This window comes from Haemaphysalis longicornis, unplaced genomic scaffold (assembly GCF_048455015.1).
Source record: "Haemaphysalis longicornis isolate Haplotype H1 unplaced genomic scaffold, Haemaphysalis longicornis Haplotype H1 scaffold_5, whole genome shotgun sequence".
NCBI lineage: Eukaryota > Metazoa > Arthropoda > Arachnida > Ixodida > Ixodidae > Haemaphysalis > Haemaphysalis longicornis.
In genome coordinates, this window is record NW_027526385.1 from 71,046,916 (window position 1) to 71,070,284 (window position 23,369).

Below are 23,369 nucleotides of genomic sequence, written 5' to 3' on the forward strand. Positions count from 1 at the left end.
AAAATTGGGGGATATAGGTATTTTTTCATTCTGATTGTAGATATAAAAATGTTTTTGTTGTGTAAAATGACTACATTCAAGCTTAGTCTGATTTTTATATTTGATTTTTTGACAGCTTTCGTAAAAAAACTGCTGGAGGGGTGCAGCTGAACAAGGTACCTGTGAACTGTGCGCAAATCAAGGAGTGCAATAGGACTAACATTATTATTCTAGCTGATCTGTAGCAGAAGTTGCGACCGTTTGAAGTTTGGGATCTTTCGAAATAAACAAACTTGTATTTTGTCTTCAGGGCCCCTTTAACCATAGCTAGATTACCTAGGGCATGCAAAGCAGAGTGCCGATTTCATACGACTTCTCCGCGCATGCGCAGTCGCGGACTCAAAGAATGCTGATTGTTCTTTGCAAGTGCCTTTCCACCTGTTCCTGGTGACGAAGATGACGTCCCATGGAGTCATCCCCGTGCTCGTCGAGCTGCTCTTCTTCCCTGACTACGAGACGAGGATGGCCAGCATCCGATGCCTGTCGCAGTTGTGCCGACGGCTGACTGGTCGTCACGCCGTTTCCAAGGCCGGCTGCGTGATGAAAGTGCTGGGTAGGTGACGTCTCGTGGAATACGGCAGTGAACGTTGAGAGTGCACTGTAAGAAAGAGCTAGTATGCTGTTCGGCTGTTTGTTGGTTGTGTAGGCATTTTGGGGACATTTTGAAGCAAAGCTGTTATAGGACACCTTTTTTTTTTTATTTTTTTTTTGCGTGTGTAGAGCAAGAAAAGCCCTCCCTTTTTCATCGGCCACCTGTTTGGCTCAGCCACTTCATAGTTGGGCATTTCGCCCCCTATAAAAAGGCCTTTTCAGCAATGCATATGTGTTTAGTAGTGAAGCCCACTTTAAGGAGATCCTGTGAGCCTGATTTATGTAAGCTGGTTTTTCCACATAATGTCTCGCACGGTGAAGCCTGCTCACCCCCCTTCTCACTTCCCCTTTTCTTCTCTCCCCCTTCTCAAAATATGTTTTGAGAGGAGGTTAAGAGCAATGGATCAACGTAGGTGGGCCGCTAGGGTGTTTAGGTACCTATACTTGAAAAGCGTTGATACACATTGGTTAAGGAAGAATAGAAGGCTAACGATGAAATACGGAAAGAGCAGTGGAGAATCTAAAGCAGCCAAGGTAACCAAAAAAGAGGCAAGGCAGATTGAAACGAATAAATGGAGAGAAAAAATGGAAACTGGAATGTCGTTAGAGATGTACAGGGCTGAGAAATTGAACATCAGAAAGGAAAATTTCTATAATAATTCCCAGGGCAGTGCTTTGCTTTTTAACTCTTTCGGGACCGCTCCATAGGCCATCGATCCCATATGATCGATGGTTTCGCGAGCCTGCAGAATACAAATTTTCGCTCGATGGAACACCTAGCGACATCTGGGAGATAGTTTGAAAACTGGAGTTTTCTCTTTTGTGAAGTTTCTTCTTTTATCGCCAGGCGGCAACGTATCAGATATTTTATTCTGACGGGCAGTGGTTTCAAATGTAAACAAACATTGCGTCATACTCGCGCGAGCGCGATAAGAAATCCGCCTCGTCTCGTCTCGCATATCTTCGCCTTCTACTGTGGATTTTAACGATGAGAGAGACAGTGAAGAGTCGGAATGTGGCTTTAGAGATCGGATTTCAGCTCGAGTGAGGATTCGGGTGTCGATCAGCCTGGAACATCAAATCGCGCTCAAAGGTGGGTGTTGGTTTCGGTTTCAATTGGCTCTGGAGTAAATATGTGCGCTCAAAATATGTTCTGGCTGGTTTATATTTGTTCGCTAGGGTGTTAACTACCTATGGTGGTGATCTCCTGCCACCAGTGCAGAAACGGATGAAGTTTTCGCCGAGACGAGAGCCCGGCGTGTACCTGGGCAACGACGTAGCCATGGCCTTAGTGCCAAAGAGATCACACACAAAACAAAAAACCAGTTACACCTAGCCGCATCAAACTTTTGCGATGAAGAAACAAAGCATTGTGTTAGATTTTGTATATCCTGAAATTATTTTAATATTTTTTAATATTTTTATATTTACACTTTTTTCCATCTTTTTTTGTAATTTTTTTACGAAGTTCTTACTTTCAGATTTTTTTATTGTTCTATCGTCAGTGTTGAAGTAAAACTTGGTATTGTATGTCAAAGAACATATAATTAGCTGCATTTTGGTATATGCTAAGGCAGGATGGTGCCTTTGCTTTATGTAATAAAAAATTTGTACCGCGACCTCCCTTTTTCGTCACTTTTTCCGGCGGTCCCGAAAGAGTTAAGGCTAGAGCAGGTTGCTTGCGAACTAAGAGCTTTGTGGGAAGTATTCGCAAAGTGATAGGGTATGCGTGGTCGGCGGAAAAGAAACAGAAACTATGGGGCACATAATGTTAGAATGCGAGTGTATCCATTCAAATCTACATTGGGGAAATATTCGGCTTTAAAAAATATTAGGATTTAAGGGTAGCACAGAGGAAGTTAACTTCAAGGCTGTCGAGGGGACGAAAAAAAGATTAGAATGCTGGTGGACAAAAAGCAGAGAGGGGAATATTGCCTAGGACAGTTACCACCTGTAACAGAAAAAAAAAAAGTATTTTGTGCTTAATAAGCTTAGTGCCTGCCTTAAGCAGCGCTAGTTTTAAACCAAGAGTATAAAACATGGGTATATTAGTCCTTTTTGGTAAGATGTCACGTCATCACCCCGCTACAAAGGGGAAACCAATAGCAATCATCATCATCACTTTGACACACCCTCACTCACCCTTCGACGAGCTGTTGCCCACAGTGCTTCATATTTTGTTGCCAGATGGCATACACTTCCCCGGGAAAGATGCCTTCCCGGAACTTAAACTGGCTTTGGGGAAATTGGGGTAAGCTTGGCTTTTGTAAGCTGGCTTTCGAACATTGCACGTTGCACAGTGAAGCTGACTTACAAGGAAAACAACTGGGAGGCAATGGGCACGACTGGTGTGGAACGAGACTACTGACGATGATCAGGCCGCACACACCAAGTGCAAGTGTGCAATGCTTGTCGGGGCCTGAATGCCACGGGGTGGAAGACGCAAAACATCGGCTGGGCCACTCTTCTGAATGCCCCCACAGCATGACAGTGCAGTTTGAGTGGACAAGCCTATAACACACAAGCAGCTCTTGGTAATCCACCTCCAGAGAGTGGAGTGGCACTGAACTGTTTTCCAGGGAGAAGCACTAAAGTGCAAAGCACTAAAGTGCAAAGCACTTTAGGGGCTTGCCTTGTCATCGTAGTTGATCGCTTGATGGACCCAAGTAGAGCCCCACGGCGTTCCGTTGTCGCGGCGTTGTAGCCCAGAGGCTTCGAAAGCCAAGCGGTTTATCTAGTCATAAGTGTTGGAAACTCGTGAACCGCTGGCGCTTGTCATACACCTCCCCGTTGTTTAGCGCAAAGAAAACTGCAGGTACAGTTGAGGCAAAATATACGTAATTAACCAGCAGTGCCTGCTTTCATTTAGTTAGGATGGGTTGTTGGGTTGGTTTTTATGATAGCAAGTGAAAAAAAGGGGCAGTGCAATGTCGGCACGTGCGGGAGGAAATGCAAGCACAAAAAGAAAAGAGCTCCTACTGGCGCAGTTTCAGGCAAAGGGCGCGCGAGCACTGCGAAGGCGGGAAATTTGAATTGCATTGGGTGGCAGCAGTTTGCAGATAACGGCGCTATAGCCCATTATGGCAAATCACTGCTCTGCACTACCGACAGCTTTCACATTGAGTGGAACTGCTTTAATTTTTCGGGGGAAGCACTCTATTTTCTGCGGCTTCTAGCTCTGTGAGACTTGACTTGGCGCACAGGCATTGATTAAGCAGTTGTGGCCTTTGCTGACCATGCTGCCTCGTGAGCGCTGCAGTGTCCCTACCAGTTTCCGTCTCCACTGCTGGAAATTGTGTAGTCTGTGGGAATGAACCACTGTCTTGAAAAGTCGAAGGCTTCTTTGAATGGCAAACACCTTGCAATGCACAGATTCAGCGCTTTTCTTGGATTTACTGCTGGTGCGTGATCATTGGGTGTGCGCTTCATGCAGCTTACACGTTAGTGGTTACTCAGAATTCAGGGCGACTGGAATTTTGGGAACGTAGAGCTTTTTATTTTTTTGTGTGCCTATTCGCCATTAAAAGTTGGCACGTGTCCTTTATTCACAGCACTTCTTTGGTCAAAAACGAAGTTGGTAAAAGCTTGTCTGTACGCTTTAATTAATGGCTGTTTCTTCGAAATGCAACGTGTAAGTATTTAATGCAGCATGGCGAATTTTGAAGCTGATTTATTGTGTGCACACATATTGTTGTCACTTTGTTAATACTTGTTGTCATGTGTTGTTACCATGAATGTTGTCCCGGAAAAGTTTTACGAATTGTACATGGTTTGAATGGCTGTTTTTTTTGTTTTGTTTTTTTTACCCTTTTAAGATCGTCTGAGGACGGCTGTGGGCAAACATCCGGAGAACGGCGCCGTTGTACTGGAGTCTGAAAAGCAGGGCCTGATAAGCCTTCTGCAGGCCTTGTTCTTCCGCAACTGGGAGCACATCCATGAGCTGGCTGACACTGACAGTGAGTATTTGTTGTGGCCTAACTGATTTGCTGTTTTTCTGGCAGGGGCATTTAAAACGTTTTTTTTTTCATGGTGGCTGTTTGTATCTGCATTTTTGTGAGAATTTCAGAAATACGACAACCTTTTGTGCTAGCTTAACAGGAGGGACAGCTGTGTGCGTGTTTGTAGATGGACACAGTCATTCTTGATAACTCGAGGATGCCGACGTGCCTGTATGACAATGTGCCTCTCGTAACCATTTGCACTGCTGTACTGCCTTCCACCGTGCCGATGTTTATCCTCCCTTTCCAACTTATGGAGGTTGTTATGGGGCCGACATTATGGACATCCTGAGGTGCCATGGTGTACCGTTAGCGTACCGCGGCACTTACTTGCTCTGCTCCTCATGCTGCATTCCGCGTTGGGGGCTGACCACGTTTCGCAGCAGAAAAGTGCCAATATTAAAAAAGATGGGGCGGCCTCGCACTAGTGGCGCGAAGACTGGGCAAACAAAGAAGCTGGCGGCCCCACCTAGCCTATTCTTGGTTCAGATAATACCCAGCCACACGTACACGAAAAATGACATTAAGTGCTGAATGCGTTAAGTTTCAATGCGATTAATTTTCTGCTACACGCAAAAATCTAATGCCATTCGCCCTAATGTCATTTTTGGTTTAATTAGGAGTTCCACACAACTCATTCGACTTCCCGAATGCCTTAAATCTACCTACTCTCAAACGCCATGAGCACCAAATGAAGCGAGTGAAACTCAGCACCAGAGCGTTTACACGGAAACGTAGCCGAACTTTGAAATAAGACCATTTTTTGTGCACTCTTGGTGGCGAAGTTCTGGAGGAGACAAAGTTTACTAAAACAGCGGCAACTTGAGTTATTGTCGTCGAATTTTTCGGATTCGGCTACTGCTGGCAGGCGATGGCAGCTGCTGAAGCCACTTTTAGAAACGGCTCACATTATTTTTAGAAAACACTGTTTGTCATAACGTTTTCTTTCACAAAAAAAAACATTTTTAACCCTTGTACGACATTTTTCTATATGAGTGCATTTCTCTTTTTTGGTAATTATCACTGTCATGCCTAACATATTTAATGCCTTCGCGTTTTTGCGTGTAGCACGGCCCGCCTAAATAATGTCATCTGGTATCTTAAGGACACTTAATGTCATTTTCCGTGTATGTGTGGCACGGGCGTAAGTTGATGCGTGGTTACGCTTGGAGACACAGCCAAGTTTTCTGCATGGTTTATGCTTCGAGACTCGGTCAAGTTTTCTGCGTGGTGTCACTGTTAGCCCCCCAAGAGCAATGAACACTCGTTCATTAAAGTATGCGTAACATACGCATGCTGTTTTGCGATGAAGCTCCTACAATAGCGGAGGGTGGAGCGGGACGGGCGTTTGCTCAAAATTTTTGAACTCTTCGGTGTGCACCGTTTGGCATGTATGTTCTGGTGGGCGGGACGGTAATAGAGAATAGTTGATTTACATTTCCGCTTCTCGGCCTTTTGGCTTCTTTCATTTTGGCATTAATTCCTTTCTTTGCACTGCCAAAACTGCACCACTTGTTGCAACAAGCGGCAGAACGAGCCACCCCGCGTACCAGTAGTATTGTGCCTCCGACAGGTGGCAGCACGTGTCCCGCCCCCTTGATGAGGTTTTTCTGCACGCATTCACCTGCCCAACCACTCAAACAGCGTCATGGTTAAAAATGTTAATGTCTTGCTGTATGGAGTTTTTCTGGGGTCTTAAACCACATTTTAAAAATGTTTCCGCCACACGAAAGGGAGTCATAGCAAGGGTCAGTGAGACTCAATTTCGCACTCCCACCTGGTGTACACAAAGGCATTACGCTTCCGGAAGTCTTGCAGATGAAGGAGGTTTTGACGTGCAACATTTTTGCATGTGCCTGTTCATGTGTATTTAACTAATGTATGCAATAATCTCATATCTGGATCTATATATTGGCACCTGTAGGTTGGCACACGCATTAAAAGGGGGTACATGGCTCTTAAAACAACTTCTTTTAATTTCTGTTTTTTCCCCACCGATTTCAACTATGCCATTATTTTTTAGTCAGTTAATTAGTTCCTAAGATATAGAGATTAGTCATTTTTTGAGGAACAATAGACAAAGCATGGTTAGTCATAAAACTGTAATCTTTATATCTTCCAATACTATGAACACTGGGGAGTGCAATAAGGAAATCAGTTTTTTGATGCACTGCATGGAACTAATTTTACAGCTCATTAAAGTTAGGTGGCACCAGGGGCGAGGAACCATTTCAAATGCCCATTTCAAACACCAAGGTTTAATGAGCTGTAAAATTAGTTCCATGCAGTGCATCAAAAAACTGATTTCCTTATTGCACTCCCCAGTGTTCATAGTATTGGAAAATAAAAGGATTACAGTTTTACAGCTAACACTGTTTTGTCTATATTGTTCCTCCAAAAATGGATACCTCTAATTATCCTAGGAACTAATTGACCGACTCAAAAAATAATGGGCATACAGTTAAACCTCGTTATAACGAAATTGAAGGGGCGCCGCGATTTGCTCGTTATAGCCAATATTTCGTTATAGCCGTAGCCGACATTTACTGCAAATATTATGCATTGCAGTTACCTAAAACAAAAAGCGGGCGAAATAGCATCTTGCTGCACGGCGATAGTCAGTAAAATAAACACATTCCGGAGGTAAAAAGGAAAAGTCACGAACCTACTTTATTGCAGTTCAAAACTCGTATTTCAAACAGACTTGGCTACGAAGAAGTCCGTAAATGGACATTGATGCACCTTCCTGATGCGAGCGATTGCTCCCTCAGCTGCGGCCGCTACGTTCACGCCATCTTCGCCGCCCTCGTGCGTGCTGAAGTAGCGACGCAGCACGTCCACCGCATCAGCCTCCGACGCCGTCCTTAGCGCTTCTTTTCAAGCCATGTGCAACAGCGCTGACGATGGACTCTCGGTTGCTCACGATGGTGGACAGCGTACTCGTCCACAAGTCAAAGTCTCTTTGCCACCTTGACGGGGTGCACCTTCCTTCGCGCCCTATGCGACGGCTTTTATCATAGCCGTTTTCTGTTCAAGCGTGATAGTCTTTCGCTTTCGCTTCCCGCCTGTCGCACTCGCGGTGTTGTAATCACGCCGGCAGTACGATAAAAGATATGCCAAAACCCACACACACACAACTAAGCAGCGACGCCGGCGATAGGAAAAGAGGAGGGGAGGGGGGGGGGGGGGGGGGGGGAGAGGAAGGCGACGCAACCGCGCGCGCCGTGTGCATTGGGGTTCTTCTCGGGCTCACCGCGGATAGTCCGCGGATTCCCCGAAGCCATAGGGATACGTGGGAAAATCGAACGTCAAACTGCTTCTCGGGGAGCCCGCGGTGAGTCCAACACTGTTAATCGAAGGGCCCCATTGTCTGCATGCCGTGCGCAGCGAGAGGAGGGTGGGGGCTTCGCGGGCGCAGCGTCCGCATGGCGCGCCAGCCAGCTTCGCGCGCGTGGCGGGAGTTTTGAACTGCTAATACAGTTCCCGCGTCACGCACTGTCTCAAATCCGCGTTGCGCACTGTTGTAAAATTAGCTCAAAATTTGATTTCTCAACGAAATTTGTTCGTTATATCCCGTAACGGGGAAATTTTACCTCGTTAAAACGAGGTTTTAAATACATTGGTTTCTATGGGGACTTTCAAGGGGAATTACGATTTGCTCGTTATATCCATTATTTCGTTATAGCCCGTCTCGCTATAACGAGGTTTAACTGTATTTGAAATCAGTGGGAAAAAAAGCAGCAGGACTGACAAGCTGCACAGTGCTTACTTAAAAATTAAAGGGATACGTGTCTCATGGCGAGTGGCAACAACCATTGTCTTATTTTTCTGGGGGCGGGCTTTCGAAGTGTGTGTTCCTTTGCTGGGAGAACGTGTTCGGTTTGTTGTCCCCACTGTCATGGCGCATATGCTGCTGAAATCCACGGGACGGAGTAGGGCAAGGTCGCATCGGCCGTAGTCGGTGGCCAACAGTGCTGCCAGAGAAAGAAAGAGAGAATGCTGCATGGAACTGGGGAAACACCCATTGAAGTGTGTTAAAAAATATCGTATTTTCTCGCGTATAATCCGCACCAAAAACATGGAAATTTCAGTGGCAAAGTAGGGGTGCGGATTATACGCTGGGTTTTTCCTTTAGTGCAGCTTCACGGCAATGCACGTTGGCCCGTGAAGCTCCTACGCAGTAACACTGACTACGCCTTCCATGGCAGTGATTGTGCAAAACATACAAGGAGAAGGAAGAAAAAAAAAAAGACGAGCGCACTCTAAGTGAATTTTATTAGTGAATTGGGACTTCTTGCCTTGCAGTCAGTGTATTCTACTCGCTGAGTATGTGCTTTTTCTGTCTACATAGTATGTGATGTGCTGCTTGAGCAGTAGCTTTGGTGCAGCCTTTCTTGTATCAAATGTGCGAACAATACGCGAGGATTTTTTTTTTCTCTCTCTTTTGTGCGGGCTAAAAGTGGGGGTGTAGATTATATGCAGGGGCGGGTTATACGTGTGAAAATACAGTAAGCAAAAAACTGGTAAAAAAATTTTTGTTTCATGGGTGGGCTTAGGAAAGCAGGCGCAATGGGGCCTTCGACCAGGAGGTTTGTACTGTTATCCTTAATGATGTGCCTTATGGCACAATAGGAAACGCATTTAATTCCCGAAGTCACATGTGCTTAGAAAGGTGCAATAGTCTCTGATGTTGCATCAGCTAGGTTTCCAGGAGCTGACATAACAGGCGGAGGCTGCTATTTTTGAGTAACCGCAAACAATGCCGTAATTGTGCATTTTCTTGCACTTCTTCCAGTTAGGACAATTTCACTCTTTGAAGAAGTTCCGCTTTGCAAAATATGCCTGAGTCTTTCAAAGTGAAAGCTTTTTTAGTGGGCCGATACCATCCTGTCGAAAAACTAATGAATTTCCCCATAGTCCGCTTGGTTGACCGAAAAGCTCCGATAAAAACTCTGGACACACAGCACGTGCATCAAACTGGGCTTCCGTTGTGTCAAATCGGTTACTCGAAAATCATGAAAACGGAGCATTTCAAGATAAGACAATGTATGCATCAAACATGAAGAAGGAATACAACAGTATACCTTTATCTCGTACACCACGTACTACTGGTAAACCACGCATTTAGATCGTTTGTAAATTTGTTTACTCGGTGTGCGAAAAATCTTTGCGTCGGTTTGTTCCTTGTCAGAGTTTTAAATCTTAAGTAGGTTGGACAATCAATTGAACGCACGTTTAGCGTAGGTTTTGTCGCAGTTTTGACGCGAGAACGCTTTCTTGCTTCTCTGAACTTTTTTTTTTAGGAAGGGATATGGTACAGTTTTTGAATTGACAACCTCACCTTGTCATCTGAGCTTTCCCCTTTCTTTCCTCTCTCATTCCAGTGGTTGCAGTCATCTACAAAGTTCTGGAGACCTCCCCCGAAGGCAGCATCACCCGCCGCCTCGTTCAGTTTTGCCTGCGCTGTGTGCTGGACTCCGGTTACAAGGAACGGAGGTTAGTACCCAGTGCGGGGGAGGATTTGCTCTGACCTCTAATGCCCACTGCCGCAGACACAATGTCTGTCTGGAGAAATCTCTCTCCCAAGCGTGGAAAAAACTGTCTCTGTTTAGGGGCTGGGCATCTCACGTCGTCATCGTAATCGTCGTCTCATGTAGCCACGGTACTAAAACACCGGGGAACTTGTTTACGCCTGACACTAGAACGTATCGTGTACTAAAAAAACAGCGGGACACACGTTTACGCCTCGCGCTGGAGATCTTCGCGCTTCAAGGACAAGAGACTTACGGCAAGCCTGTATACCTCTACCCCCGAACAGGGTTACCAGGTGCTCCAACCAAAAACCGCCCAATCATCAAGCCGAACTTGCCCAAATCTCGCCTAACGCAAAAACAAATCCCGCCAAATTTACCGAAAAGTCGCCCGAAGTTTTGTAAGACATTAAAAAGCACATTAAAGCTCATAAATTTTTCAAAAGAAAGGAAAATCACCTTGTAGTTACGCAACAGGTGACAATCCAGAAAACCAAAACACCTGCACTATGTGGGGCGCCGTTGTAGAGGGCTCGTACACACAGCCATTTTCATCTTTCGGCTTCATCGAAAAAAAAAAAAAAAAGGCGGCCGAAGTTGGGATCGGCCACACCTTTACTATGAGTATTCACAAAACACAGTAGACAAAAGAGGGCAAAACCGGCGCATCGGCCAAGGTGAAAAACAGCACCGATCGAAGTAAGTACATCACTCGGCATCACCACTCGGTCCATATTGAACACAAGATTTGAACCGGAAAAAAAACGCTTCACTTGGTTCAAAACTTTTATAACAATCTCCGCTTATTGCCAAAGCAAACTTAATATGAAGAATACTTTCTGTGTTTCATTAGACATGCGGTTTTTAGGTCACTTTTTGTCAGACACTTGACTGAAAACATGTTCCACGGTGGCATTTGATATCGGTAGGGTTCCGGGTTTCCGGATTAGAAAAAAAAAAAAAAGGAAAGACTCTCGCCGGTAAAATTTCGGGCAATTTCGGGCAATTCTGATTTATCCGATAAACTAATTTTAGAGCATGCAGCGGCAAAAACCGACGGAGTTCGGACTTCAAGCAAGCCGGATTTCAAGTTAGCCGATTTTCAAGTTGAGTTTCTTGAAACTGACGACATAAGCCAACTCGTGAAAGGTTTTTCGTACTTCCAGAGCTATTAAATAAGTAACATTGTTGTACCCCTCTCGTTTTAGAGAGTGCACACTGAGCAGAGGCCAGTGCTTCGTCGCTCCGCGCTGAGACTTCTCGCTCTAGATATTTCTAGTGAAAACTTCAGGTATCTTCGATTTTACTGCACTCCCTGCACTCATTCAGGTAGTGAAGCACTCGCCTCTTCGATTTTGCGACGGTGCAAAGAGTGCAGGATGAGTTCACGGCTTTCTGCTTCTGCACCTCCCAGGGAGGTGTGCCGAAGCAGACGACAAAAGTGCAGGACCGGTTCGGCAGTGGTGGCGCCTGCGCTGAACTGAACTGGCTGAACTCATTCTGAACTCATGCAGAAAGTGCAGGCCAAATCGAAGAGACCTTTTAAAAGGCCATTTCCTGTTCCGAAAATCGTGAATTGAAAGGAGCGCGCTAACATCAGCGACAAAAATCTAGTGAAATATGCTAGCCTGTACCGCAACAAGCTGTAAGGTTGTAATTGGACAAACGTGCATGTTTCGCCTTCAACTATTTGTGCCTGTGTACAGTCGGGAACAAAAGAAATGCGAACACTAAAATATGAACCAGAACACACAAATAGCGCGGATTTTTTTCCATGCAGGTCAAATTGATGCATGGTTTTGTTACAGTATCAAAGCTGGGAAATGTGGCTTTCAAAATATTCCAATAGCCCGCCCTTATGTTACCGCCACGAACTGTAGTTTTCAATTTGGCGTGTTCTGGTTCATATTTCTATGTTCGCATTTCATTCGTTCATGACTGTTCATATACCATGTCTGCCTGTGAAATTTTTGAGGCAATAAAAGTTTGCTCTGAGCGTTCGGAGGTGCTGTTGTTTAGTCATAATTTCACTTATGATCTAGAGTATTTAAAATAGAGTGGAATAAAATCCGAATTTCGAATAATTGTATATAAACTCCGAAAGACACCGAAATTTCGCTAAACAATAAACCTCTAAAAAACACCCTCCGAATTTCACCAAAAATAAACTCTGAAAAAATGGTGCCCCAGATATCGGCAAAGATAAAAGGAAGACGACAAGCTCAGAGAGAAGAGGAAGCATCAAATTTTCTGCGCTATTTGTGGCACTTTTTACGTTTTTCCAGAATTTCATCACGCATGTGTCCGACAGGCCATCAACATTTGCTTGCAGAAGGCGATATTCATACAGGGGAAGAAGTGATTCTCTTTTCGTGTATTGCCAAACCAAAAGTGTTGTGAAATAGGCCTCATGCGTACAGGTTTTAAACCTCCTTGGTACACACACAACCGAGTTGCTGTTCTCAGAAGATTATAAACAGTTGCAATGATCTAAGATATCAACGTGGAATTAGTGCACCAAATACCAGTAGGAGCGCTTGAACGCGAGCAGATATATTGCTTGCGCTTGAAATATTGCCTGAATTTGGTGCACGTGCCCGAACCTAAAACTTGCCCAGAACCTGCCCAACCGCCAAAAATATATTTTTCCAGCCAAACAAAAATGAAAGTCGCCCAATTTGGCGCTTTCTCGCCCAATCTGGTAACCCTGCCCCCAAATGGTTTCATCTCCGTTGCCAAAAACGCCAAGGCGCCAAGAATACACTTATACACTGCATGCTTAGCCGCTCCCCAGGTTTCACGATAGTGGAGATGGCCCGGGTTTTTTTATTTTCTGCACTCCAGCCGTATAAACTGTAGTTATTCGAATCTAATGCACCCCCCATTCTAATGCACAGCTCATTTCGTGACCGAGGAAAAGGAAAACCAACGAAAGCTTTCTTCAGAGGGCAGGCCTTTTATGGGTCTGAGGACTTCACTTATTGTCATACCAGGATGGCCCTCTTTGCCAGATTGCAACTTACTCTACAGCAATCCCCGCATATGGCTGCCCTTTGAAATCGAAGTCGCAAAAAATTTAAAAAAAAAGCTGAGGGAGAGGCTGTCACTAGGCAACCTGTTGAAAGGGGCGCATTGCACAGTACTACATGCGTCAACTGCTCATTCTTCTTTGCTGGGGCAGGTGTGGGAAAAGCACGGGCTCTCTATCTAAAAAAGGTGGCATGGGACCTCTTGCGCCTTGCAGTTAAGCGCACCCGCAGCCATCACCCACCTGAACGATATAACTGCCGCCAGTGTGAATTTTTTCTTTTTTCCTCTGTGCATGCATTGCTGTAGTGTGCGATAACTTGTGTGCAGTAGGTAGGTGCCTTCCTCCTGCATGGAGTGGAAAACCTCGGTTGTATTTGTTTATTTCATTGTGGGGTTTTGCTGGAGTCTGTTCAATCTTCAAGGGTCTGTCAGTGCAAACGTGCGATTATGGTGACACTTTGAAATTGTTAAAAGAAGGGAGGAGGAAATTCTGTTGACTGGCCGGAGCACATTTCCCATGAGCACAAGAAACGAGGCACGGTTATTTGTAAATTGTAATTTAGCCTGCTTCTGATCAGTTAGCAAAACCAGAGTCCTTCAATGCTTTACTGGTCACGAAACTTCGGCGCTCGTTTCATATAGGGACCGCGCGCGCCACTACAGGCGCCACCGCCGCACGAAGGTCATCCAGCCGCCGCGCGTGCGGCGTATTGGCCAGCTTTTGGCGTGCAAACGCTTGCTGATTTTGGTGTCTGCGCGCTGATTAAGTGTTTTTTTTTTTGTAGTAGTAGTTAGCGATGAATAGTCCAGTCATTGTGTATATCACCTGCCTTCAATGGAGTTTTATTTTTCGAAGTAAATTACCGTAGAACGGCAACGAAGTAAATTACCGCGAACGGCAACGGCTTCTGTGTGCTCTGGCACAAGCGCTGCGCCGTCGTGTTTACGGATTTTAAAATCTATTTTGCTTCTTTTCTTAAAGCAAAGTTGTAATTGCCACATATACGGTAGCTGTAGTCACGGACTGCTGCGGGCCTATCGGTAATACAATAAAAAAACTGAAAGAAACGAAGTACGCGTCGTTCAGACTACGCTTAATGAATCCGTTGATTGCGCTGGAATGCACAGACCGCTAAAAGAGGTAGCCCAATAGTATTGTCGTTACGATGAGTGGGTACATACTTGAGAACATCTAAAAACGCTGAAGAAACACGAAGGATCAAAACACGAAGAGATATATGTTGCACCATGTGTCTTTCTGCATCCACGCTTTGCAATACTTGCAAAAACAGGAATCGAAAAAAGAACAATAAAACTGATTTTATCACACGCAAGAAAAAAATTCAATGTTACGAAGGGAGTCAAAAGAGCGTGGTCCAGCATACAAAAATTTATTTTTTCGCGCTGCGATGTGCAGCACACGGAGGAAACAGAATATTTCCACGTAGCCAAGAACGAAACAAAGCTTTTCTGAACGCAGCGAGCTAGCGATCTCCTGAACTACAAAAGACTAGAATGAAACACAAACGTTGAAGAAGCAGTCCGCAGTGTGACGTGCACAGATGAACGTCGATAAAATGAGTTGCGCGGCGTTTGCTATGCATGCATTACTCTCGGAACGTTATTAATTTCAGATTCATGGAAATAGGATCGAGAATGTGGAAGAAACAAAAAATCAAGTTAGCGACAAGGTGGCACCCTTTCCATATCAAGTAATATTGCCCGACTGGACGTACGACAGAGCAAACGGGCGCTCCGGCTGAAACGCGAGATAAGAAACCGGAATCGCCCACGCGCGGTTGCAGAACAAACAAAACAAACCCTAAGGGATAATTCGCGGAAATATGAAAAGTAAAAGCCCAAGGACGTCCAAAAGCTTTTTTACACTCGAGCCTGAGCGCAAGGTAATACAAGTTTGCAAACAGGTAATGAAGCACCGCTACAACCTGACTTATATGACAAAAATCCGGCTTTAAGTTAGCCTTGTACAATTCTAGGTCCACGATGCTCTCAAAATGGTATATTGCTTTTTCCATTCTCACACACAGTGCATTTCCACACACTGTCGCTCACTTATTATCGAAGCTGAAATCTCCCATTGCTTGCCTTGGAATGGCGCCCCTTTAATTCTCACGCAGCTGCCCGTCGCTCGGTCAACAGAACAAGGAAACATTTTCTGTGGTATCGTTGTACAAGGAGCGACATCCCGGGACGCAACACATGTTCGGCATCGTCGTTGAACTACTTAAGTCGCATCACGAGAGCGCGATATGCACGTTACATTTTTTTCCCGCACAAAACAAACACAACTCGCCGCGGCTCCGCCGTTCGAGCCAGCGCAACGCCGCTCGAGGAGTGACCTCAGTGAGAGGGTGGCGCCACCGCGCGGCGGCCAAACGCAGCATATGAAGCTCTCCCATTGAGTTACGGAGCAGTTTCGTGACCAGTAAAGCATTGAAGGACTCTGGCAAAACTCAGCTTAGTGAAACTTGGAAGGGCGACAGTTTGATTCTACGCAACAAGCGTGAGGCCATTTGCTTCGTGGCGGCTTTGTGATGCTGTTGGAATATATGTGGTCTAGGAGCACGTGGCATCCTGTGATTTGTATCGCAGCCACTTGTGGTAGTTGTCTATGATACGCATGCGTATCATAGGACACACATTTATGGTTTCTTTTTTGTTGTAGGCTCCAGGTTCGTCCACGGCAGTACGGCTCAACACCTGCAGAGCTAGAGGATGTAAGTCTCTGTATTCACCCCGTATTGCACTTTGTAAGTCACACACACACACACAAAAAAAAAAAAAACAAATGACATTGTCGGTTGTTTTTTGTCACTCGGTGTAATGAAGGAAGATGTGGAGGAGACTTTTCACACAAAAATACAGTGACGTGGAAATAGGCGTGTGTGGAAAAAGAGCTCACTTAAAAATTACCCTTTAAAGTGTAAAGAGTTCACCCACGTTTATGCATTAGTGTTCCTGACTTGCAAATATGCCTAGGTGGGAACGCTCAGAGTGATGGGAAAGTGTATTGAGACGTACATTAGATTCACTTGTCTGTGGTGTATGCAACGCGTGGTGTATGAATGTACGAGATTGTGGTGTGAGCTCAGAGGGTTTAGCTGGTTTGGGGACCTTAAGCTTAATTCAATGGGCTGAATGCACGAATTTAGCTGTCACTGTCCTTGATTCAGTGCGACTGGTTGCCTTAATTTATTGTATTTTTTTTTCCCCCATCAGCAAAACTGTCCAGTCGGCACAAGTGCAGACTTCCAGAAACCCAGTGGTACGTACATGGCTTCAGGTGGCATAGGTGTGCAATGTATTCAGCGCTACTAGCGTAGGTAACATGTTCGACAGCGCCGGTTCCCCGTCGAGTGGTCAGGAGCGTGATAAAAGCGCCCACACCACTGCAGCGATGTGGGTTCGAATCTCACCTGGAGGGGTTGTTGTTGTTGTTTTTTTGTTTTTTGTTTTTTTGTTTTGTTTTTACTACTAAAGGATTTATGATTTTTCTGTCCTTGTCGACATACACTTCTTTGCATATCCAACACATGCAAGCAAAGGAGAAGACGGGAATTATCAAAATAGAACCTCCTGCCGTGGGCACAGTGCCAGTTTGTGGCGTCTGCAGTTTGTGCCGAGAACGAATTTACACGGGTCAAGTTTTTTAACACGTGTAATTAATAAGTCTGGGTGTCGGTTAAATATTTTAACCCGATTAATCATCTGGCTTTATGCACCCAGACCTATTAATTACATTTGTTAAAAGATCTTGACCCTTGTAAATTCGATCTCGGCACAAACTGCAGACGCTACAAACTGGCACTGTGCCCACGGCAGGAGGTTCTATTTTGATAATTCCCGTCTTCTCCTTTGCTTGCATGTGTCGGATATGGAAAGAAGTGTACGTCGACAAGGACAGAAAAATCATACATTTGTTAGTTGAAAAAAAAAAAAAAAAACTCCATCAACCCAGGTGAGATTCGAACCCACATCGCTGCAGTAGTGTGGGGGCTGTCGAACATGTTACCTGTTATTTACTCATTCCGAACCAGCTTGGCCGTAATGCAGCAACCTTTGTGTTTTCGAATTTGACGTCATGTATCGTAAAAGCGACCATTTCAATAATGTTGCATGTAGATTACACATATAGACCATCACAGTATTTGGTGCCGTTAGCTGTAAAAAATTTTTTGTGTGCTTTACATTACGCCCAAGGTTCGCACAGGTCCTTGAAAACCTTGAAAACCCTTGAATTTAGAAGTGTAAATCTTAAGGCCTGGAAAGTCCTGGAATTTTTAAAGGGTCCTTGAAAACTCTTGATTTTTCTGGCCCTATCTTTTCATAAGAATTTAAAGTGTTTGTCGTGGATTTTAGGTGTTAAAAATGTGAAGAAACAGTGTAACAATCAAGTTTAAGTGTATTGCGTGAAATTACGAGTTTAGTGGATTGTCATTACGAGGCAAAATTGGAAGAAGCACTTCTCAATAGACTCCATGTCACGATGCAATCCAGTTAAAGCCGGCTTCTCTTCTCTACCTTGCATGTTCCATTTAGTCTGTGGACGGCCACTCATTGCATGTTTGCTGTGCCTCATACGCTCCATCTGCATTTGCTTTTACGTGTACATGGTGGACGTGTACATATTTCATCCTGCCTTGCAGCAACACTTGCTGAGTTTTTTTCAGCTGATACTCTTGCTGACAAAGCAGGAGATGCAGGCAACATTAACCAAGTTTTGAAATCAAACAGCCTCAGCAAAACACACAAAAAAAGAAAAAAAAACCTCTAAATATAAACTATGAAATAAAAAATAAAGCTGGGGGACCATTCATGAACCTTATAGCGCCTATCAAATGTGCAATAATGTTTTAGGTATTAGGCAATATCAAAATTTTGCATTTTGTTGAAAAAGTTATAAATAATCCCAGATAAAACATAAGATGGGGACCTTGAAAATGTGTTTTCAGGTCCTTGAAAACCCTTGAATTTTTCCTTTTGAAACCCGTACGAACCCTGTACGCCGTACGTAACTCAAAACATTGGCCTAAAGTTCTGTCAGACGTAGCTATAGAAACTGGCCTAAGTGTTGGTGGTGGTGGTGATGTTTATTGACAAGTGGACCTAGCCTTGCGTGGTATGCCGGCAATTGCTCACCCGATCAGCACCTTTTTACCGCTATGCGCGGGAATTCACCACGACTCGCTGAGGCTTGTGACACGTAAAACTTGCAGGATCAAACGAAATATGTCCCTCCTCGTGATCCAATGGCCTTCCGGGAAAATTAAATCGTTCAAAGAGGCATGCGGAGCAGCCATCCTTTGCAGTTCTTTAAACAAAGCTAACCGCTCCTCCGCATGCTCTCGGCAGTCCATAATAAAATGACCGATGTCGCCTGTAGCACCACACGTTCCACACAGAGGTGAAGTGATAATGTTCAGCTTATGGAGCCACGGCGGTGTCCGCGCTGAGTTGGTTCGGATGCAGAACAGTAAGGTTGCCTCTTTTTTCTTCATTCCTTTTGTGACACAAGGTCGATGTTGTGGTCACCAAAGAGAGCGGAAATGATCTTGTATGATTGTTTTTAAAATGCGCCGTTCATCTGGAGCCACCTTCAGAAGACGAGTGCACGATGTCGCTTCACGAGCCAACTGGTCCGCAGCCTCGTTTCCAAGCACTCCTACTTGGGAAGGGACCCACTGGAAGCGAACGCTAAATCTGTTTTCCATTATCTGCTGAAGAAGACGCAGGGAGCGTTGGCAAATTTTATCTGCGGGAAAGAATGTTAGAACTTGAGCACTTGGACCAGTCGTACAGAGATTGTGTTCATGTGTTCACGGACGGATCTGTCGACAGAGAAGCCGATACCAGCGCAGCGGCCTTTGTGATTCCCGGCATGAACGTTTCCTGGGCGGCTCGCATTGACCAGTTGACGTCATCAACAACGGCAGAGTGCAAAGCGATCGAGGCGGCCTTGAAAAAGATCAAATCGCTTCAGGTGCAGCATGCGGTAATTCTAACGGATTCCAAGTCGGCCCTACAACTGGCCTAAATTTCCGTTGGACGTAACTCTAGTTTTCAATTCTGGATTTATCGGACGTAGCTCTAGAAACTGGCTTAAAGTTCCGTCTGACGTAACTCTAGTTTTCAATTTTGGGTTCCGTCAGACGTAACTTTAGACACTGCGTAAAAAGAAAGTAGCCCTACTGACAGTTCAAGCTATTTCTTACTAACGGGGTGATCCTTTACTTATGTGGGTTGAAAATGTACTGACCAGGAATCTTAAATTCCATGGCGGTATATAATACACGGTTAGTCTGGATGTGATGAGGCTGGTGAACGTTTAATGAAGGAAATTGCATGAGGAGAGTAGGGAGGAAGCGTAAGAAAAAGAAGTTTGCATTTTCTTCAAGCTTGTCAATCGGGGAAGGCACAAAAAGGAGGTCGTCCATTTCATCTCGAATGGACACACAGACATGAAATATTGGACTGGTAGCCCTGTAGCTTTCGCATTAGGGCAGAAATTCTGTCGAGTTGTTCTGCGTTTTAATAGAGACGTGCCATAGCCATGGCTCAAGAAAAATGCCTTGCAATAGTTTGAAACTGGGACTGAACACCAATTTCATCTGCGAAGAACCAGCATTGTGTCATATAACGAGAGTTTGCTTTCCCTTCGCAGCGAGAAATCTGGTCGGCTTGGAAGTGGTTTCATGTTAGGCAGTTACACAATTGAAACTAAATGCTAGAATGCTTGCGGCTATTCACAATTGTGAGCATTCTCATCACCAGAAGTTTAAGCGTTTAATGCCGCAAGCATTACTGAGCTGCTTGTAGCTAAGTAACAAAGGAACCCACAAGCCAGCTATAACGTTAGGGTTAAAGCATTGAAGGGACAGACAACCGATTTTTGTCAGGTATATGTTATCTATCCCAAAGGAAAGGGCATCTCTTAAAGCACCTTAATGAGAAATGGTTTTGCTGATAACGTCCTGAACTTCTTAAATCGGAATTTTTATATCTACGAGCCGTATGTGTCCTCCCAAAAATAATGCTGGTAACCATGACATACAGTAGAGTGGCAACATACTTTTGTTTGTATGCGAGATAAAAAGCGATATTTAAAAACTTGTGCCCAGCTAAAAAAGCGTGAATCACAGCCTTATTTCTTTATGTGTTTTTTTTCTAATTCACTAGTCTATTTTGCATGAAAGCGCCGTCTCTTGGGATGGATGATGGGTAGAATCTGGCTTCACGTTGCGGAAATCGGCACGTTGCGGAAATCGGCAGTTCGATTCTCCCCAGGCGCGTCCTTTTTATTTTATTTTTTTAAGCTGCCGTTGGCGTTATTTGTTAACTGAAATCGAATATTTCAGCAGAAAAAACACCCCTGGCTCGGGCAGAAACATCATAGCTCCTTCACTGGGTCTGTTTACTGAACGCTGCCGTTGATTCTGGGCATGGAGGCTCAGTTAGCCACACTGGGAGCAATTACCCAGCGCAGTGGCAGGCGGCGTGTCTTAAAAATTTTCAAGGTAGTGTTTAAAAATACATATACAATTTAAGCTTATACAAATACTTGTGTTAAAATGTTTTCAATAAGCGAATAAACATTTCAGCAGTTGCAGTAGCTGCTAGGTTTGCAGGTCACGTGACCGGGACACATATTGTAATGTCAAGTCTCCACACTACGCACCGCCACCCTTCCGATTTCAGAAAGTTTGGTGCCAAATTAAAATTGTTTCCGCCAATTCGTTTATAAATTGCTTGGGGTTACCCCGGTATATGAAACGCTAGCTTTAATATAGCCTAGAGAACACATACTCGACAAAAATCGGTTGTCTGTTCCTTTAAACAGCGCTCACACTTGTCGAACATAAATCCCTTTTGTAACAAAACTGCACACAATGCTTCCATCATTGCATAGCCTAGCTTATAGTCTGATTCGTACACGCACAAATATGCATGTACATAACGTATCACGGTCTGCCGTCCATGCTTGCAGGCTTCGGCAACACCTCCCAAGAAGTGACTACCACTCCTGCGGTGGTCCCGAGTTCGGCAGCACAAGTCGGCGAGTCATCGGAGGTGCCTGCGGCTTCCACAGCTGCCTCTCTTCCCTCTACTGCTCCCCCTCCTCCCTCACAGCCGCCAGCACCGACCAACGGCCGCTGCTACATACGCAATTCCGTGCTCCCACTGCGGTGCGACGAGACGCGCGAGCTTCTCGCCATCACCAACATGAAGATGGCGTCGGCGCGCGTGCTGGCAACACTGGCCTGCTCCTTCCTCAACAGCTGGCGACCGTGCGCCATCCTCTACGGCATCAGCACCGATGGGCAGGTGCGCGGCGTCGAGCTGACCCGCGACGAGTGCACCTCCCTGCGTCGCGGAATCGAGTTCATGGTCGGCAACCTGCGGCCCCGCCCTCCGGAAGGAAGCTTCACCGTCAAGTTCGTTCCGGTGATGTGGAATGCCTCGCAGCTTCCGCATGTGGTCGCCACGCACTACGTGGTCGAGGTCAACCTCTGCGGAGTGCCCCGCACGGTGTACACCACGTCGGACGGCGACTGTTTCTTGCGTCGGGGATGCGAGACGTGCCAGGCGAACACGTTCGAGGTGCGCGCGTGGCTCGTGCAGCAGGAGGAAGAGCACTACCTTCGACTGGCCGCCGAGTCGTCGCCGGAGAAAAATGGCGACAGCGACGACCTGCTTTCTTCCGGTTCTGCGGAGGGGTCGGCCGACTAGGAAGACCTGGGGCAGGGTTGACCTGTCAAGCGTCGGGTTCACGAATGTTGTTTACAAGAGGCCACATTTTTTTTCTACCTCTTTTTTTATCTCCTCAAAGGTTGAGTTCTCCATCGCAATTTCTTATTCTGTGAATTGGTGCAGTGCCCCAAAAAAACCCCGGCTGTAAGTTCTGTTTTCAAGTTGAGAACTTTAAACCAGTTGATTTTTTTTTTTTCCATTGTCTTTGTGTTCATACAAGCTGCATCTCAAGGCGCATGTATGTTACCTGGTGTTTTAATAAAGCGTTATTGCAAGTGCGCTGCTCCTTATTGTCTGTCGCACATTAGGAGTTTGTGCACTGAATCAATTCACTAAAAATGAGCACATACAAATTTTGTATACTTTTGTGAGATTATAAAAAAAATCAGTTCGTTTGGCAACCATGTGGAAAAATCAAGCGCCACGTGACCGCACAGGGCAGCACAGGCTGGGAAAAGCTGCATAAGTGTGGGCCCTGTGGTGGTGCTAGCACGAAATGAACTGGCTGCCACTCACGCTATCCCACTTCAGGGACCAGGGATTTTCACTTTGAAATCTCGCAAGGCCATATCGATTGCATCTGAAGTTATTTCCGTGGTGAGCCGAATGCTCGCACTGGGGAGCAGTTTTCGCCTCCACCAGTGCCAAAAGTGCTGACCAGTCCGACGCTACTCTAGGCTTCTGGTACATGACTGACATAACGGAGCTTCATTCGTGGCAAGAAATCCTTCCTCACCCGGCAGTCAATTCCCCAAAAAAACTTGTTCTAGGGAAGACACTGGCAAATGAGTAGATGGTGCTGGACATTCTGCTGCCTGATGGGTACAAGCCTATAGCGCGTCCAGTACAACACCCCGTGCCATCTACTGGTTCGATTAAATCATCAACAGCCTACTAAGTACACTGCACGCGAAGGCCTCTCCCTTTAATTGTTTACCTCCAAACTTCCTTATTTGGTCCCTCTATCGAGTTTTGGCCGCCCTGTTCGAGATCCGTCTGTCTATATCTACTCTTGCCCTGGAGGTCCATATTTTATTATTTCATAATAAAGAACTGCTAAAAGAACTTCACATCTGTCTTTAAATTAGGGGTACAATCATGGGTTTTGAAGCAAACACCTTGGAATCAAACCCCAGCGCAATGCTATCATTTTTTCCAGGGCGTGTAATTTTTTTACAATATGTTCACCCAGCCCAATGCATCCTTTTCGCATACGAGGGTAATGTGATACCTCTTAGGCCGGTTTAGGTGCAGGGCACTGCATATCAGTGTGCTTAATCAATGTTGCGCAATCGCTGGAAGTGCCGGGCTTGGCGCCTATCTTGGAATGGGATATTAGAGCTTGCAGCACATGCACATTCATTACATCGTTTAGCGTATCCGCAGTGCGAGGAAATATGAGACATGCTCA

The 23,369-nt window shown here is 45.3% G+C and overlaps 1 protein-coding gene across 1 annotated transcript; it reads left to right on the forward strand.

The window, feature by feature from the left end:
• Positions 1–409: 409 nt before the first annotated feature.
• Positions 410–22,195, forward strand: LOC144138408 (uncharacterized). Its single transcript, XM_077670676.1, has 6 exons — positions 410–592; positions 4,446–4,586; positions 10,013–10,124; positions 15,876–15,927; positions 16,430–16,475; positions 21,195–22,195. The coding sequence occupies exons 1-6, from the start codon at positions 436–438 to the stop codon at positions 21,935–21,937; spliced, it is 1,251 nt and encodes a 416-aa protein (XP_077526802.1). The 5' UTR covers positions 410–435; the 3' UTR covers positions 21,938–22,195.
• Positions 22,196–23,369: the final 1,174 nt, after the last annotated feature.